The sequence below is a fragment of the Dufourea novaeangliae genome, unplaced genomic scaffold (assembly GCF_001272555.1).
Source record: "Dufourea novaeangliae isolate 0120121106 unplaced genomic scaffold, ASM127255v1 scaffold170, whole genome shotgun sequence".
Taxonomy (NCBI): domain Eukaryota; kingdom Metazoa; phylum Arthropoda; class Insecta; order Hymenoptera; family Halictidae; genus Dufourea; species Dufourea novaeangliae.
In genome coordinates this window covers 77,375-96,095 of record NW_015374081.1, presented here as the reverse complement: position 1 = coordinate 96,095, position 18,721 = coordinate 77,375, and the positions used below count along the sequence as shown (strand labels likewise).

General features: G+C 44.1%; 2 protein-coding genes across 2 annotated transcripts in view; one reads left to right on the top strand and one right to left on the bottom strand.

Moving 5' to 3' along the window:
- Positions 1-552: 552 nt before the first annotated feature.
- On the bottom strand, positions 553-3,918 carry LOC107190621 (cathepsin L1-like). Its single transcript, XM_015579455.1, has 6 exons — positions 3,849-3,918; positions 3,635-3,747; positions 3,390-3,566; positions 2,750-3,109; positions 2,041-2,201; positions 553-841 (listed from the first exon to the last, which is right to left on the bottom strand). The coding sequence occupies exons 1-6, from the start codon at positions 3,916-3,918 to the stop codon at positions 646-648; spliced, it is 1,077 nt and encodes a 358-aa protein (XP_015434941.1). The 3' UTR covers positions 553-645.
- Positions 3,919-6,446: 2,528 nt separating this feature from the next.
- LOC107190620 (microphthalmia-associated transcription factor) overlaps positions 6,447-18,721 on the top strand; it is a 15,088-nt gene continuing 2,813 nt past the window's right edge. The window contains exons 1-6 of the mRNA XM_015579454.1: positions 6,447-7,315; positions 9,273-9,480; positions 10,288-10,659; positions 17,249-17,438; positions 17,574-17,649; positions 18,452-18,715. Of these exons, the coding sequence (XP_015434940.1) occupies positions 6,447-7,315; positions 9,273-9,480; positions 10,288-10,659; positions 17,249-17,438; positions 17,574-17,649; positions 18,452-18,715 (1,979 nt within the window). The remainder of the gene's footprint in view (positions 7,316-9,272; positions 9,481-10,287; positions 10,660-17,248; positions 17,439-17,573; positions 17,650-18,451; positions 18,716-18,721) is intronic.

Sequence of the window (18,721 nt, the reverse complement as noted above, 5' to 3'; positions counted from 1 at the left end):
CTCCCACCCTCGCTCCCTCTTTCTCCCGCCGCGCCGCATCGCACCGCTTATATGAATGTACATATTATGTATACATATTCGTTTATCCACTGTGTGTGCACTGAACGTCTTACGGCATTTTTACAAATTCAGGTATAAATTTCGACCTTTGTCGAATCTAACCACCGGACGAAACTGACAGATTCACGGATCCTTGTTTTCATTAAATGCTTACTTTGCTAAAGCTTTGATCCGAACTCGGTTGCACGATAGTAATTATCTCCGAGAGAACGATGGCTTGGTTGTTCGATTCAAGGCCGATCGAAGTATCGCTTCCGAGAACGATCGCAGTCTATTTTACAGCCGTTTCCTCCATCACGAGCTACCAGCTATCACACAACGATCGACGTTACCCGACGCGACGCACGCCGTGTACTTTCAATATTTTCCCGCAATGAGTAACATGGATACACGCTAAAGGACGAAGGGAAAAAAGAGTAAAGAATAACGCTTTAGAATGCCTACGTTCACAATGAAATTCTTTAATAGTTCATTTCAGGCTTGTCCGAAATGAGAACGATTTTTTTCATGCGGCTAAACTGCTAAACGGAACAATAACAATTGCGTCGCGTCGGTTTTTGGGTAATTCTTTGCAACTGTATACGGTTAAACTTTTGCATAAGCCGCGTAATTGGCTATGCCGCATCGGTTTTTGTTTTTAGCCAACCGCATGTAGCCCTTTTCGCCCCACCCATCGCCCCACCAATTTTTCAGGATCCATTCTTTTGGCGTGTATCCGACGATCAGCATCGCATGATTCACCATGTCCGAACTACAAGCATCGTCGTCGTAGACTCCTTCGCTGCAAATCCAATCGGGCAGAATTCTTTGTTTAATTTTCATTCTCAAATGAACAGATTTTAAAATCTGTGTAAACACGTTTACGTATCTACGTACGTGTACATGTACATGTACATGTACATACACACAGCATGTACACTGTAATCCGGAAGGGGCGAGAGAAAAAGTGAGTGAAAAGAAAAAAATGGGGTGTGTAGGAAAGTGGACGGTAGTTTTTCCGATTAAAGAAACGGTTACTAATTTCGATGTACATGTATGTTTGTCGCCGATATTACTTCCGTGCCCTTCTCAACCACAGATCGCGAGTCCAATGACTTTGGTTCGTTGCCGCTTCAGGGGCATCGCATGAACGATGCACCAAAGGTTATCGCACAATTGGACCAATTCCTTGGTGTAGTATCTGTCAAAAGGGGGCGATATGAGTTTTCATATTCTCATTTTTCGCGTAAACATTCCCCGAACACGAGTTGATCGCGTGTCAAAAATTCTTTCTTCTTTTGCTTTCCTTTCGCCTTCTTGTTGTTTCGTCTTTACCATTCGTCGAACATTTCCCGACGGAAAGATCTATCGTTCATAGAAAGTCGAATGTTTCTCAGAAGAAAATTTAATCGGGCCATTCCGCGTCAAATCGATCAATTTTTCTACTCGACGTCAGGGACCATTATTAACATATCACAATATACGTACATATAATTAACGTGAAATTGGGCCAGCGGAGCTATTAGGTTTCAATATTTTCTTTCTTTCTGACCGTAGTGTCTGAGCCTGAGCCTGAGCCTGAGCCTGAGCCGGCACTGTATGTATACGTAGACATATGTATAGGTATAGGTATAGGTATAGGTATAGGTATAGGTATAGGTATAGGTATAGGTATAGGTATACGTCAGCATATTGGGTAAGATTGCAGCGGCAATTAATAGCTAGCTGATCATGACGTTATTTCGAAGAAGTACTCTTACAGTGAAAAGTCTTTTTTATACCAGAGACTTTAAGCAACTTGGGAATGTAGTTTGTTTTAGCAAATTTTAATTTATAATTTTTACATTGTCGGAACAATGTTCAAGTCCAACGAAAACTTTATTCAAAATGACCAATCCTTTGTGATTGAAATAGAAAGAAATAAGAAACGTAGTGTACGACTACTAACTAATCTGTAGCTTCCCGGCGAAACTTCATTTGTAAGACAGGAAGTATACTTACTGGTAAAGCTGAAACGTTTTTGGACTGGCGTTTATCGAAGCCGCAATTGGACCTATTGTTGCAACGGCAGCTTCCAAAGCTTTCTCGTCGCGTGCTGGTAGCACTGCCCACGAAGTAATATTGACGGCGCTTAAAGCTTCATGGAAACGGCACGCACCTTGCTGCATCAATGCAAACGCATCGAATTGTTTACTGGCCTCTTGAATTTAGACGACGGAAGAATTTCGCGATGGAACCGAGATCGCGTCCGGTATAAATCGAAAGTGACTAAAAAAATATGTACTGTACATAGTATAGATATAGTTGATATAGATATAGAGATGTAAAAACACTGTTGCTCGTCAGTCGCTCCGTGGTTCTCTGATGTTGATTATTTTGCGTAATGTTTTCGATGCTCGCATATGTATATTCCGTGTATGTATGTATACAGTTTACGAGAAAACGTTTTCGTTACATCAGCCACTATACTCTACACTGTACATGTATAAAAACTGAGTCATCGCTGAGTGATAAGCATTACGAAACGGGAGAACAGAATCTCGATGAGAGTATCATCGTTTGTTTCGGAGAAACAAACTCTGCGATGAGGTTCCGACAGAATTTCTTAAATTGGACTAATTTTAATGGCATCAAGGGAACACGAAATCACGGATAATCGTTTCGATTAGAGGCATTATTAGCTACCAAGTGGACTAAATGGATGACATACTCTCCCTTTGTATGGATAATGAACACGAGCCATCAACCCCTTCGCCTTCTCGAGATACCTGAGCGTGTTTCTCAAAGAACCTCCGGAACAACCCAAATTTCCGGTAGAGGAGCTACAATCGATCAACTGCTGCTCGCTGAGAGGAATCATCGTACCAGTTTCCTTGAATATTTGTCCCTGAATACTGCCAGCTATCGAATACGCATAACAGCTGCCACAATCCTTCTGGTTTTCCGGGCCAGTTCGGAAGCCAACGTCGCGCCAATCGAGCCTCGCCGGAACGCGCCGAGGATCGTGCAATACCGCCCCGACCATTGGCTCTTTCGATACGCGCCGCTTACGGCTCGGAATTAGTTTTACCTGTACACAAAACATTGTGCGAACAGTCGAAAATAAACACATGTCCCTTTAATTTTCTAAATTCTAAATTCTAAATTCTAAATTCTAAATTCTAAATTCTAAATTCTAAATTCTAAATTCTAAATTCTAAATTCTAAATTCTAAATTCTAAATTCTAAATTCTAAATTCTAAATTCTAAATTCTAAATTCTAAATCATCGGATAGTACCTGTACATACATACATATACATATGTAACGTACAATAAATATACTCGTGATACAATTTTTACTATTACGAACCATATCTCGAATATATTGCCTCGTTCCAAGATCCGCCATGTGATTATCGCGTAATGTGTAACTGTGATGACCGGCAGACGCCATTAAATTGTGCTTGTAAATCGTCACCAAATTTTCTTCCCAAGCCATTCTTCTCGCAGCTTCAACATTTCCGGCGTAACTCTTGTTGCAACGAACCTGAGAACAACGATATCGTAAACGATTAATCGACGACAAACGACAACACGAGTCGATCGGCCATATACCTTGTACGCGTTCCAATATTCGTCCAACTTTTCTGATATTTCCGGAGGGAAACGTTTCCCCTTTTCGAACGCATGAATACCGCCGAGGCTTAATGCAGCTAGCGAATGGAACGCTAAATACAAAGAAACGTTCAATTGAAAATTCATCGCCGAATCACTCTTCGTTGCAATATTCGACCAACTGGGCCGCCCGTTTAAGGTACGGTCGATCTACTTGACTCGCTCTGTTGCTGTTCAAATCTCCTTGTCAGCGAGTTTTTCGCATTTTGCAAAAGAAATTTCATGGATCTTGCGTCATATTTAGTATTTCGCGTACTCGACAAGCTACATGTACCATCGGAACATATGGCGTACAGGTTTGGTTATACATACATACATACATATACATAATTAAGTATGTATTATACAATCCACATATGTACAGGGTTGATGGATAATTATGGAAACCATTTTGCCTGACATGTATATACTTGTGGCATAATTCGTTATCGTTATGTAATGCGAAATTTGTCTCAGAAAAAAGGGAAGGAAGTGGTACATATTTAGTTTCGTTGGATTAATGTGCGTCGAGACGAATACGCATACACATACACTACCGGGAATGCGAATTTCGACGGCCGCTCTTCAAGATCGTGAATCACGATCGATTCGAAAGATTGAACAGTTAGCCGTGAGATGGCAGTACTATCACGTTTTACAATTCCTCCTGCAATCGCGCGCTTCGTGCTGCACTGTACTTGACTGTACTGTACACCGTACACAACCATATGTACATATGTATATGTAGTAGGTATGTAGGAACCTACTTGTAATACGCGATGCTGCGCCGCGTTTAGATGCAGCTTTACGGTTTCTCGAGATTGGAAAATTTCGAAGAAATAATCGTGCATTGACTAGTGAAATGATTATACATTCAGCTAAAACGTGTTGATAATCACAGTTTTAGTAGGAATTTTCCTGCTGGTCGACAAACTACGTGCTGATGCTGGTCCTGCGAGAGAGCGTACATTTCTCGTTTGTGCGCTTTCTCTCATATGTCGTCAATGACACTGAATGGGGGTAACGGTCGGAAGATCGCGGATGCCTGTTTGCAAGTGACTCGCGAATACTCGCGATCTACTCGTCTTCCGTCTCCCGTTGCCCGGTTGCCGTTTCTCATCTGGTATCGAGGATCGGTCATCGAGCGTCGAGCGTGTTGTGCATATCGGTCGGTCGTGCTTCTACATATTCCCGTCCGTCCCTAGCCCCTCGATGAGCAGTTCTTGCGCGGCTCTCGAGTCCCGCGTCTGCTGTCGCCTGTAGCTCCGATTATCGCTCGACACGCGCGCGTCTTAACTTTTACCAGTGGGGAGGCGCCACGTTGGAAAGCAAACCTCGAAAACGACGTTCTTCTCGTAATCGCGATCGCGATCGTGATTCCGATTCTAATCCGGAACCCGATCCCGATCCCGATCCCGATACCAATCCCAATCCCAATCCCAATCCCAATCCCAATTCCAATCCCAATCGTATTCCCGGGAAACTCGTTGTGTCTGGTTAATTCTCGACCAGTGTAACTTTGACGCTCTGCTGCGCGCCACTTCCTAGACAATTCTACTACGATACTTCAGCCCCAAGAATGGAGGAATCCGGAATCGACATGGGCTTTGATCTGGCGGCTATCACGGCCGACTTGGAGCATCGGGAGGCGGATCTATCTGGACGACGATGCGACGAAAAATTGACGGGAACTACACTGGAACGAACAAATAACCTTCACGGACATGGATGCAACGTCGACGACAACTGGGAACAAACCTTATCTTTCCTACCAACACCGATGCAAGATATCATGTACTACGAATTAAAGAGTAGAACACCCAATACCGACAGGTACGCTGTACGTTACCAATCGTTACGGTATATTTGATACGCGTGTCAAACTTAAATATTCACACGTCTCTTTAGCTTGTACGTACTTGTTGAACGCACGAGGAATTCACGCTCTCTATAATGTAGAGGTAGAGTCTAGTGTCTACCAGACTACCATGCTGTCGAACCTTTGGCTATACATAGCTTTCGCGTTGTGTGTGCTATGTGACTTTCCCTCTTCGTTCCTCCTCTTCTACGCGTTTTACGAACTCCCGTCGGCTCGACTCGGAACAATTCGGTCCAACTCGACTCGGATCCACCCGTCACGTCACGATTCGTGATGCGCTGTTTTCTCTTGCGTTCGCCGTTCGCCGTTAGGTACTTATATATGTGTAGAGACTGCTTGAGACTGCTATCGGAACGAACGTGAGCCGAATTTCAGTCCATAGCAGTCCAGAGGTAATTGAACTTTATTGAACAATGACCATGGAGCATCACCGAAAAGATCGTTCTTGATCGTTGATTTTACGTACGAATCTCCATCTCCAACTAGAAAAAAAGCTAACTTTGCGGTAACTCACGCTTGACTGACTTAGTATTATTTATTTACCGTGATTCGATTCGACCAGCGCGATTATCGTATTATGTACTATGCTAAGGTCTAAAAATTGATGTGCAAACGATAGATTGAGATTGAGAGTTGGCGTGGACGAGCGAATGCGCGACAGTTCGTGGCGCTTGCATTCGTGCTCGCAATTCAGAGGAATTAGAGTGAGGGTGGGAACGAGAACGAGTAACGATACGAATCCACGTTTAGAATTGCGAGCGCAGATTTCTCGACGCTGACAGCGTGGTCGTTGACGGCATCTTTGACAGCGATGATACGCGAATACTCGTTTTAGTAGCGTCGCGACGCCTCGGCTCGTTCGGTCGCGAAGCGTTCTCCCCTCCCACGAAGAATATGCAAGAGACATCATCCGAAATTGTGCGGCAAATTGTCGAATTTGAAGATCTAGTTTCGCGGTTAAATCGAATAAACGACATCGACCGATCATTAGCCGGTACCGCGTCGAATTTCACGAAGGGAAATCGAATAACATTAACAACGGCGACGACGACGGCGACGACGACTGCGACAATTACGACAACTACGACGACAATAGGCACAACGTCGGCTAGATCAAACTTATCAAAGACGTTGCCGAGTTGGTGGTGTGTATCGCATTTGCGAGTCCCGCGATCCGTTGTACCGGAATCACAAATAATACCGAGACTGGAATCGGCACCGAAACGGGAATCAGGATCCCGATCGGAAACCCCGCAGACGTCGACAATGTCGTCGTCGTCGTCGTCGTCGTCGATGCCATTATCGACGAACGCATTCTCCCGATTCGCCTCGACTCCGTTCGCACGTTTCAACGATCAAGCGGTGACTACAACTTCGCTACCGTTTAAATTTCCGAGACGCGGCAAAACGGAGCACTCGAGCGACGGGTACGAGAGTCTTGCACGAATCACCGATTGTTCGTCCACTCCGAATCATCACCGAGAACAGGAGGAACGACGAGAACGTCAAGAACGACGAGGAGAAAATGAACGAGAGCAACATGTGCGCGTGCATATCGGTATCGACGAAGATCTGCGCATGATCCTCGAGATGGATCCGTCGATCGTCGACGGAACGGTGGCCGCTGCGGCAGCTGCGGCCGCCACCGCCGCCACCGCCGCCACGACATCCCCATTGCTAGGCAATCCTGACGACGCCGGTGACGCTCAACTCACGAACGTTGCATTTGCCCGGCCGTTGCGCGCCACTCATCCGCAAGGCTGGTACAGAATTGTGTACAACGGTTCGAGATTCCGATATCATGCTCCTTTCTTCTTTTTTTTTACGTTCGATTCAACTCGCATATGTGTATATGCTTTTCTGCTTCTTACATGGTACAATTTACCGTATGCCCTCCACCGTCTTCCATTGCCTTCCTTCTATGTATTCCGTCGTGTAAATAGCTTACCTAACTTGCTGATCTTTTCCTTCTTTCCTATTCTCGAGCCTCAACTTAAATAATTATTAATTGGACATTTCGCGAAACTGTAACTCGCCCGACGGAAATTCGTCGACATGGCACGGTTTCTCTTTGTCGGTATGTTCGCGTTCTCCTCGATCGTAAACACTGAGTCTAAATATAAGCGCGTCCTTGGCTGTTGCGCGTGGACCTTTCGTCGACTTTGCGCGTCCCGCAACATAGAAAATTTTCATCTTTTCGTCAGTACAATCTTTCGTTTTCTCCGATTTCTTCCGTTTTCATAGTTAAACGCTCATTTCTTTCCTCCGTTAGTGTTAGGAAAGATGCTACATATGGTTATTTATAGCCACCTATGTAATAACACCAATAGCACCCTTTCACGTCGGTTCGCTCTTAAAGTTATCGTAGAATTTCACGGAAAGAGGAGGACGAAGTGAGCTTTAATGTCGGTACAGTGTCGTCCGACTAAATACATATTTAAGCGTGTACAATTGTTGCTAAGGATCTCGGTGAGTTTTTAGACGAACGACATACATGCATATTTCTTGCAACGAACTTGTTCGTAATGCAGCCTTGAGGGGAAAAGGCTTAAAGGCCATAAAAGTCGATATGTACTGGGAATTAAAGAGTGTTGAAATAGAAGGAAATGAATAGAAAGGAACAGTGTAACCGAAACAGTACGATAAAGAGGAAGACGAGAAGAGACTCGAGAGCAGGAGGATGGTACGAACGTAAAGGAAACTGAACGATATGAGTATGTATGTAGGACAACTAGTTTAGTTTTTCGCCGAAGATGGTTACGTAAGACGCCAGTGCACGAAATAAACGAGCTCTTGATCGGACCGAAACGAACGAGAACAGTTTTCCGCTGCGTGGTTTCTTCGATGCGACCGGAAGGAAGTAAAAAGATCGCAACTCGAAGAACGGGAACCGAAGACCGGTCCGCCAAATTGCGCAATCCGTCTATTTTGGTTATCTTATGGCCACCGCTTGGCTTTGTTCCCAAATTGGGAACACCTTTTAGGCAGGTCCACTAGCCTATCGGTACAGCGAACTATAGGACGGCCATGCGTTAACCAGCAACCCATCGTTCTTTCCTTATATTTACTGAAATTTTCTATCGAACTCGAATGCGATTTTAATCTCCATAGAAGACTTTTATCCGCGCATCTGTTCCCCCGTAGATATCGATCCTCGAGTAGAATATGTATGTATATTGTACATAGATGTACGTGTGTACATATGTACATATAGAGTTGTAACAGTTATAAGCAAATTTTGCGTGGAATTGTAAGTAGGTTTACAAATACAAAACTATACGTGTCAAATGCTATTTTTAATAAAAATTTATTAATTTATTTTACAATAAATGTACATCAAAAACATAGCATTTGATACATACAGTTTTGTATTTGCAAACCTACATACAATTCTATGCAAAATTCGCTTAGTGCCTAACATGTTCGAATAGGTACTTTTGTGACCAACTGTTGGTATGTATGTACATTCATTCCCTCATCTATCGCTCTTATCACCGCGAATAGATCGGATCTATTTTTTCCGTAATACCAGATGTAACATGTAGGTGTATTATCTTCGAGCCTTCGATTAGGCTCACGGGCACGGGTAAATAGCTTGGTGGTTGAAGTGTAAAATAAACGACTGAACATTGCAATGCGCGGTCTAAGATTACGTTGCTAACCTATGTAGCGACAAAAATCTCGTACAGAACCGTTCGAACTGTTTTTGATAATTTTCAGTCCGCCAACATTCAAGACTGCGACGCCCACCTCGCGCACGCAATTGAAGCTCCAGCTGATGCGAGAGCAGCTGCAGGAACAAGAGAGGCGGGAGGCAGAATTTCGTCAGAGCTTACAGCAGCAGAGACCAGCAGCTGCTCATCCCAGACCCGTACCCCCCGCGTCCCTTTCAACCATCGGGGTAGACGTGCCGCCGCAAGTCTTGCAAGTATGTATGTATGCATATGTATGCATATATGTTTGTATGTATGTATGTACGCCGTCCACTTGCTTTCCAATCTTTCCATCGGTCACTTAATCACACCCCCGCTTCCTCGCTCCTTCGCTCCTTCGCTTTCTCACTCTCCCGCGGTCTATTCTTTCTCCATATGCATGAATTTATTTTTCCTATTTTTTTATTTCATTATGAAAATATTCACGCCCATACACTATTTACACAGTATGTACAGGTACCGATCGTGTCAAAAAGTAACCTACCAAGGATATCTACGTTAATCTGACGTAGTAGGATAAGCCATACGTATACGTATATTAGAACGTATAGACAAATGACGCGTAAACACACTGTACCTAAGGTGCTGTTGAAACTCGAATGGAACCCAAAGTGAAACCCATTTATACTACCCTCGTACTGTCCGAAGGCAGGAAAAAAAAGTAATTTTTTAACATTTTGGTAAGCAACTTACAGAATACATATTAACATTCATACATAGATACATAGATACATAGATACATAGATACATACATACATACATACATACATACATACATACATGATTTTTTACGTTACCATTCCTACAAAGCTTTTCAATCAACAAACTAACCGGACAGATAGCGAGAACAAGGGATTCGGACGAAATTCCAGTGTGTTCAAGCGTGGGCAAGAACTAACATTATGGATGTCCCGTGTTAGACTCGTATCTACCTGCGAGTAGAATATGTACGTCAGCGCGGAATAGAGCGAAGAATAGACAATTTGAAAATTAGAAAAAGGTTAAAATTTTGTTCTTTTCAGGTACGAACACTGCTGGAGAATCCGACTCGCTATCATGTTGTTCAGAAGCAAAAGAATCAAGTGCGGCAGTATCTCCACGAGTCGTTTCGTGGCGGTGCAGTCGGTAGCGCTGAAACAGAAAGCGTCCTTGAAAAAAATTCAGTCGAATCAGTACCGATGTCCGGTCCAATGGTTGTCCAAAGTGCACCGCCGGGACCAATAGTGCATCATCCAAAACCGCAGCATCCTCATCTGGCGTCGTATCCACACCCTCAGCCGCACTCGCATGCACCCACGGTACTGTCGCTCGGAAATTCGGCAACGGCCAGCCCAGATCCTACATCAGGCGCCATGTCGCCTGGTCTTTCCAGCGTCGCAACCAGTAATTCCGAGGTAAGGTTAACTGTGTACATACATACATATACATTATACCTATAGAACTTTGTACAGAGGTCGCCCACGTTTCGCTTTACGCGTTACACTCTTGACGAGTGTAACCACCAATTGTACGGAATTTCATCAATTTCTACGGAATGCGATGTGCTGAAGAGAGCAGATCGATTTGGAATCTAGGATACTTTGAACATTTTGTCAGAGAGAAACTCTATCTATACATACCTATACATCTTTCGAAACCTTGTTCGTGGAATCCACACAGATTTCTTAACTGAACGAACACCGTTCAATCAAGCAAGCCTAATCAATGACACATAACTACGTATGATAGTAGGTACCTTGTATGTATGTACTTACATACTTATGTACATACATGCATACATGTGTGCGGGTGCTTGAAATTTTTTTGTTTTCCGACGGACAGAGGTGTGTGGGTCACAGCTCGCCGTTATTATTCGGATCAGTGTGACAGAAATCGGCCCAATACCTATTGCTTTCAAACGCAACAGATTATTCCATTAACAATAAGACCGATTCGAAGTTGTAACTATACGTTATGTTCAACGATCCACAGGCGTGGACAAATCGCTTTCTTTTTCTCTTGGTATTCGGCTCGTGTCTGTGACCGCGATGCTGTCCGACGACCACGTGATACTACGAAGGTATGTACTTATACATACACATATATTATATGTACTTTGATAAAGAATACGCTTACTCTTCTCGACACTCTCGCGTTGTATAGATTTCCATTTGCGGAAAACCAACGAAATTGTTGGTGATTCAATTTGAAATTTTATTCGGTCATTTATTAATACTTGATTGCTTACTTTGAGTCGTGCGCACCTGCTACCACTTGCATTACATACCATCTTCTTTTACGATACGCAATCTTTGTTGTACGGAACACGTAATATATGATCGCGAAACACAACCTAGTTAACGGAGAAACCAACTCTGTTATCGCAATCGAATAACCAAATACCTTGCGCGTTCAACGTCCTGCGCGAGACCAGAATTTCTAATGTAGCGAAATTCGAAAGAGAAATTTTTTGGACGAAACATCAGAAGACATTTGAAACGAACGGAGAGGGAAAAGTGAATGAAAAGGGACGTGAAATTTTTCAGGGAATATTCGAATGTTTAGAAACGAGTCGCAAAGATTTTTCATTGAAAATTCCGCGTTACGCAAAGCCGGGTACACTCGGTTAATACATTATCGCCTCGTAGGATAAGAGAACGGTCCGGCCGGAAGCTTCGAGTGCGCTTAAGCAAGAGACAGCAGACCAGTGACGTGCGCGACGCGACGACGCGACTACGCGACTCGATGCGTGGCGTTGCGCGGGCGAGGCGAGGCGAGGCGAGGCGAGGCGAGGCGAGGCGAGGCGAGGCGAGGCGAGGCGAAGCGAAGCGAGCCGACCGATGGATGTGATGGATGGATGAATGGGTGGTGGTGTGCGCATGGTTGGTTTGCGGCGGCGGCGACGGCGGCGGTGGCATTTGACGGGTAGCGGGTGGAAGCGGGTTGTTAACAGACGATAGCGGAGAGCAAGACAGCAACAGGCGTGGGGTACCGAGCTAACCGAGCTCGTGGCGCGTGGCCGCGTATTCGAGCAGTAGCGACCAGTACCGAAACGTGCCGATCGACGCTCGAGGTTCCGATTTACGCGTCTCGAAAACTTACCGAAACGTTTGTCACCGGTGTTAGTTTGGCATTCAGTTTAAAACAACTTCCCGCGTTTCCTCGTTCCTTCGGATCAACCAAGCTTGCGCGCGCACGATTTATTACGATCAAAAAGTTATCGGATAGGAAAATGTTTTGCGCAAGAGACGTTTAAACGGTGACACTGATTAACCACGTATCGTAACAACGACGATCCATGGATCCAACTACCATAGCTGTGCAGGATCATGACGAGAAAAACTGATCCATTCACTGAATCGGCACCGTTTCCCTCATCGCCAAAACACAGAACGGGCCAGTAGAGGGACAACGAGAACTATATTGCGATGAGATTTTCGGCTTATCGTTTCCAACTCGAACCGATAACAACCCTCTTTATTGGACAACTGACATCCCAGACTGTGGGGCATAGCTTCGAAAAAATTCGGTGCTCGACAAGATTCGAAAGAGATTCACAATGGCTTTACACCAGGTTACCTCCCGCCACCGGTGGCGATCGATTCCTAGTTCAGACTCACTCCGATTTTGATTCTTCCACCGTTTAACTCGATCTCCCTCCACGCCCCGAGGAGATCGGCATATACATTATTGCGTAACCGCAACCTTGAGATGCTTAATCGTAGGTAGCCGAGTCACGACGACGGAGCAGCAGTACGAAGAGAAAACGCAAGGTTGCCGCGATCCAACCTCGTATCGACAGACCACCGGGGGGGCCGAAAAATGTGCCCGTTACTCGCTCGTGTGTTCCCGTTCCCGTACCTATATTCGTACCCGTACCCGTACCCGTACCCGTACCCATACCCTTTCCCGTTTCTTGTTCTGTTCATCTTTCCATTTCAATTTCCGCTCGCGTTCGCGGTCATGCTCCTGTCATTGCAGCTATCCTGAGTGTGTTAGTTGCCTCACTGAAAGTTGTTCTTGGTCCAACGTGATCCGACAATCTCTCGGATGTTATGATCCGTTTCGTTAATCTCCTTAGTTTTATCCTAAATTTCGATCGTCGCTATCCCTACGTTAACTGTCCTTTTAACCTCTATTTTCGCTACCTTTCATCGAAATCGATACTTTCAACTTGGCGTTTTCGCTTTTTCGACGGACATTCTATACGCACAGTGGCCCAGTGGCACGTGTTCGTCAACAGTCGCGACGGATCGCGAGACCATTGGTTTTTACAACTTCATGATCTACGTATATGTATGTATAGTTGCCTATACTCCGTTCACCCTACGCATCAGTGAAATTCTTCAAGGGTGAAACGGTGAAAAAAAAAGGTGTGAAGCTTGTAACTGAGATTGTAATCGGCAAGCATCGGAACATTCGGCGTATCCGGAAGACGACAACGCGGCGAACGGTTCGCTGTATTCGAATGAAAATAGTCAATTCATTTCATTCTCGCCACCTTCAACAGATCGAACGTTACGTTCTGGTACCCACGTGTATCATAGTGGGCTACGTTTAAAGCGATCCACCCAATTTTACCCTCTTGCTCTGCTGCTGCTGCTGCTGCTGTTGCTGCTGCTGCTGCTGCTGTTGCTGCTGCTGCTGCTGCTGCTGCTGCTGCTGCCGCTGCTGCTGCTGCTGCTGCCGCTGCTGCCGCTGCTGCTGCTGCCGCTGCTGCTGCTGCCGCTGCTGCTGCTACCACTGCTGCTACTGCTGCTACTGCTACAAAGTGATGCCTGTGTTCAATATAATAGCTCGAAGGTGTAAGGTGAGTCTGAATCTGTTTGTTCACGAATCTAGTTTGATTTTCAATTGTTTGAACCGTGTTGTCTCCAGGACGCGGATATCATACATGCATATGAATTTTAAACACCTGCGTACCTTCGAAAAGAAATTAACATCGTTATAATCGAAATCGCGTACGAAATTAACGAGTCTAAATACGTATCCGAGTAAGTGTTTTACAATCGAATCTGTTGTACATCTCGAACGCATGATACGAGTCGTACGGTGAAACATTGATTATGTACGAAGAGTCGTGTATAGTTTAGTTTTCGTGAACACGAATACGAGGGATAAGAAGAATTAGCGCGTGTAGGTATTTCTTACCGGAAGTATGTCGGTTATAGAACGAGTCGTACACGTAATAGCATCCGATTTCGATTCATCGGTTTTACAAGGCAATGATTCGTTTAAATGCGCCGCGCGACGAGATCGCTGTTGGCCTAAATTATTCTAGCCATTCGCTCGTTTTCATCGTCTTCGCTATCATAAACTTTCCGACGTCTGAGACGCTCTCAGAAAATGTTTCTCGAGATAACAGATAACAGCGATCCCTGTGATAACCGCTTATCGGCATAAAACTGACGAATCTAACCAAGTCGAAGCGAGCAGGAGTATTACATGAAAACGATTCGATGTACACGCACAGGTGATGATGGTATCGCGAATCGAGAAGGTAACGGAAACGTGGCTGTACTAGATACAGCAATTGTTCAGCAGTTATTTAGGTTTGTCGTGTTTGAGTTACTACTCCGAACATCAACGGTCTGAGTTACACCGATGATGGTTCATGTCGTGTCTGACGCGACGAACGCATTATCGTCGATAACGAGATGTTAGCCAGAGAGTTGTCTCCGGGCTAATTCGAAACATTCGCGTCAGAAATTATAGCGCCTGCGTTCCACCGCTCGACTACTCCCTCCTCCTCGTTACATGTTACATGACAATGTTATGCATGTACAATAGATACCATACTGTATACCTACCTGTCCCGATAACGAACAAATTCTCCAACCAACTCGCGTTCACACATTCTCATTTTCGAATTTACATTCATCGGTCTAGATCCGTTTACGACCTCGGCTACGACACACGGTTACGCCCGTTTCACTCCCGTCTCCTTCTTCACGCTTTAGCTTGTCTTAATTTCCGCGACCTTCCGGAAACGTGAAGAAAGATCCTATCGAGCATAGCAGCGTTGTTTTTCGCTTACGCTTACGCGATCTTATAACCGGAGTGAGGTGATATGAATCGTAACACACGATTATGCGAGATGCGACGAGGCGCGGTGCGGTGCAAAACCTGACTCAAATTTACGCAATTTCGACGTTTTCTTCTATTTTTTTTCCCTGGACGACTTAAAGTAAGTAACCGGGAATGCAACATAATCGGTTCCCGTAGTTATACAGAGATACGTAGTGATAGGAATCAAAATGTAATGTAACAGTTGTACCTCCGGTAGAATTATACATATGTATGTATACACAATATGTATAGTATGCACAATATGTATCTGGACCCCAGAGCCAGAGTATATTAAGTCCATCTTTTTTATGTAAGGAAGGACATTTTACATGCTTTCTGTATGAAATTTTTCACTCTCTCCAGCGGTAATAATGGTCTCATTCCAAATTCTTTAGTTTTTAATATTCCGAGCGAAGCAGTATAAAGTCCATCACATAGGCAACTTGATGCATTGTTTACCATTTCTACATATCGAGACTTGTCTGAAATCTCTGCAATAGTTCGAAGGTAGCGATTATTTCTCGTTGAATTCTTACTGAACGGTTTCTAAGCTACAAGGTTTTTGCACCTTTGATTTGCTCTCCTCTAAATTTTGAAAAGTGTGACTTAATACTCAGCCGTTGATCCTCATTGAAATACGCGATAACTTTTGCTTGTATCGAGGTACTTTTTCTCTCCTTTCGTTTCCTAATTTACTTTAGTTCCTTTGCCACCTTCTTGTTTGCCATGGCTCCGAGGCTTTGAATAGAAGACGGGTTCTTCCATGAACGGGCAGCAGTTAGTATTGTCACGTAATGTTTACGTAATATGTATACATGTACGCAACTGAATAGCCATAAGAACAGTCTGTAGGTATACAGTATACATACATACATACATACATACATACATACATACATACATACATACATACATACATACATACATACATACATACATACATACATACATACATACATACATACATACATACATACATACATACATACATACATACATACATACATACATACATACATACATACATACATACATACATACATACATACATACATACATACATACATACATACATACATACATACATACATACATACATACATACATATATACATATATATACCTAAGCCTAAGCCGCGCGCACACGCTCGATCTCGCTCCGTATTTCCCCCCTTGATTCATTCCTCATCCTCCGATCCACTCTGTCTTTCCGTTTTACCTCACCCGTCATAGTTTCGCGTGTCCTTGCTATCTGTTTCCTTTGTTCCATAACTGATCTTCCGTTCGGCAGGACGAAAAACAACAGATCCAGGTATTCACTCGCGAAGATATCCAGCAACAATATCATATACGTACTGAAATTGCATCTCGAATACCTATCTATGTATATTCTTTCTAGCTCGCTAGATAAAAGCGAAGAACTATGCACAAGACTTGTTACGTTTCTGCGGAATGAAAGCAACGTGGTCCGTATGTGTTGTGTATAATAACGATTCAGCATCCTATGATGAGTACACTCAGCTTAACCGCACATTCTCGGTACATACCACTTATTCTTATTCTTTACGTTCGTCATGCTTTCGCTGTCTCACAGTTGTACGAACTTAACCGTTTAAGTAGCGTAGGTATCGTACCGTACCGTACCGTACCGTACCATACCATACCATACCATGCAATACAATACAATATCGTATCGTATCGTACCGTACCGTACCGTACCGTACCGTACCGTACCGTACCGTATCGTATCTTATTGTATCGTATTGTATCGTATCGTAGCGTAGGTACTGCTTGTAGAAACCGCGTCAAACATAACGGGCTACACACGTCACTGTGTCGATCTCTGTACAGAGTTGAAAATAGGATCATTGGTTTGGTAATTGTATATTGACACAGCTAATCCAGCATGGCTATACGATATCGATGCGATTACAGGCGGAGGATCTCCTCGACGACATTCTGTCGTTCGAGAGTGAATCCTTGGGCGACAGTCTAAAAGACGGTCAGCCAGGAAGTTTGTCCAATATTCCGGAGCTACAAATCAAACCGGAGCCATTGCTGCTCACCGAAGCAGAGATTCACGCCCTGGCAAAAGATAGACAGAAGAAGGATAATCATAATATGAGTAAGTGTTTATTAATGTGTTCATAGATTTCATCCTCCGCTCGTGTGACGTAATTCAATGCAAACAGTACTTACAATTAGTGTTATCGGTTTAATATAATGCTATAGTCGTGATAATTTTAATTATGCTTCACAGTTGAGAGGCGACGGCGTTTCAACATCAATGATAGGATCAAAGAGCTTGGTACTCTCCTGCCTAAGACCAATGACCCGTGAGTTGAATAATATCAAAGCAAAATCATTTAAGTCGTGTTAAGTTTTGCCGATTCAAGTTTTGCGACATTTGCTACAAAAGGAACCGGATTCGTGCGCAGGGGAAAAGCGAGCAAATCGACGCGACGACGAGATACGAGACACGAGACACGAGACGCGAGACGCGAGACGCGAGACGCGAAACGCTCTCCAGTCAGGCAAGTCGGCCAATATAACGTTCCTCCGATAACGAAGCGAGCGTGTCGGTCTAACGACTACGGCAAACACCGACATCGCGACATTACAACATTGCGACATCCTTTCCATCGTTTCCATCGTTTACGAATCTCACTGCTTCCTCCATCGATGTGAAATCTGAAGGCGATCGGTCAAGTACGCATAGAGTTGCTCGAATCGAAACGAAACCGTAAGCTTGTTCGTTCCCGGTTTATTCTTCCGGCTCGGTTGTTCGATTGAAGTTTCCTGCGAGAAAAAATACGGTGTTGCTGAATCGGCAAACATTCAATACGATACCTACTTCTTAGCGATGCAGTAACCTGACACGCTCTCATTTAGTCGCGGTTTACAACCCTAATGTATTATAGATGTATGTATGTATGTATGTATGTATGTATGTATGTATGTATGTATGTATGTATGTATGTATGTATGTATGTATGTATTTATCGGGTATCTGTTTGCCAATATTATTTCCGAAACTGAATGTGGCTAATTTGAACGAAAGAAAAAGGTAAACGACGAATTCAATCGAGGAATTGCGGTACGAGCCACGGGTCATAATTCAAACTCGATTCGTTGCAGATATTACGAAATCGTGCGTGACGTCAGGCCGAACAAGGGCACAATTCTCAAATCTTCGGTTGAGTATATAAAACTGTTGAAAAATGAATTGACGAGAATGAAGCAACACGAGCTCAGACACAAGCAGCTGGAGCATCAAAATCGTCGGTTACTTTTACGAGTACAGGAATTGGAACTGCAGGCGAAGGCGCATGGTTTACCAGTTTCTGACTTCAATTGGGCCTCGACTTCTGGCACTATGCTCGCTAGCTTCCCAAGAAGCAAGCTTGA

What these genes read in the sequence shown, in the direction of transcription:
- LOC107190621 (XM_015579455.1), bottom strand. Translation starts at nt 3,918, where the DNA reads ATGAAATTTCTTTTGCAAAATGCGAAAAACTCGCTGACAAGGAGATTT. An exon ending in ACAGCAACAGAGCGAGTCAA is followed by an intron (nt 3,748 to 3,848) that starts GTAGATCGACCG and finishes CTTTGTATTTAG; the next exon opens with CGTTCCATTCGCTAGCTGCA. An exon ending in AAAACGTTTCAGCTTTACCA is followed by an intron (nt 842 to 2,040) that starts GTAAGTATACTT and finishes TTGGATTTGCAG; the next exon opens with CGAAGGAGTCTACGACGACG.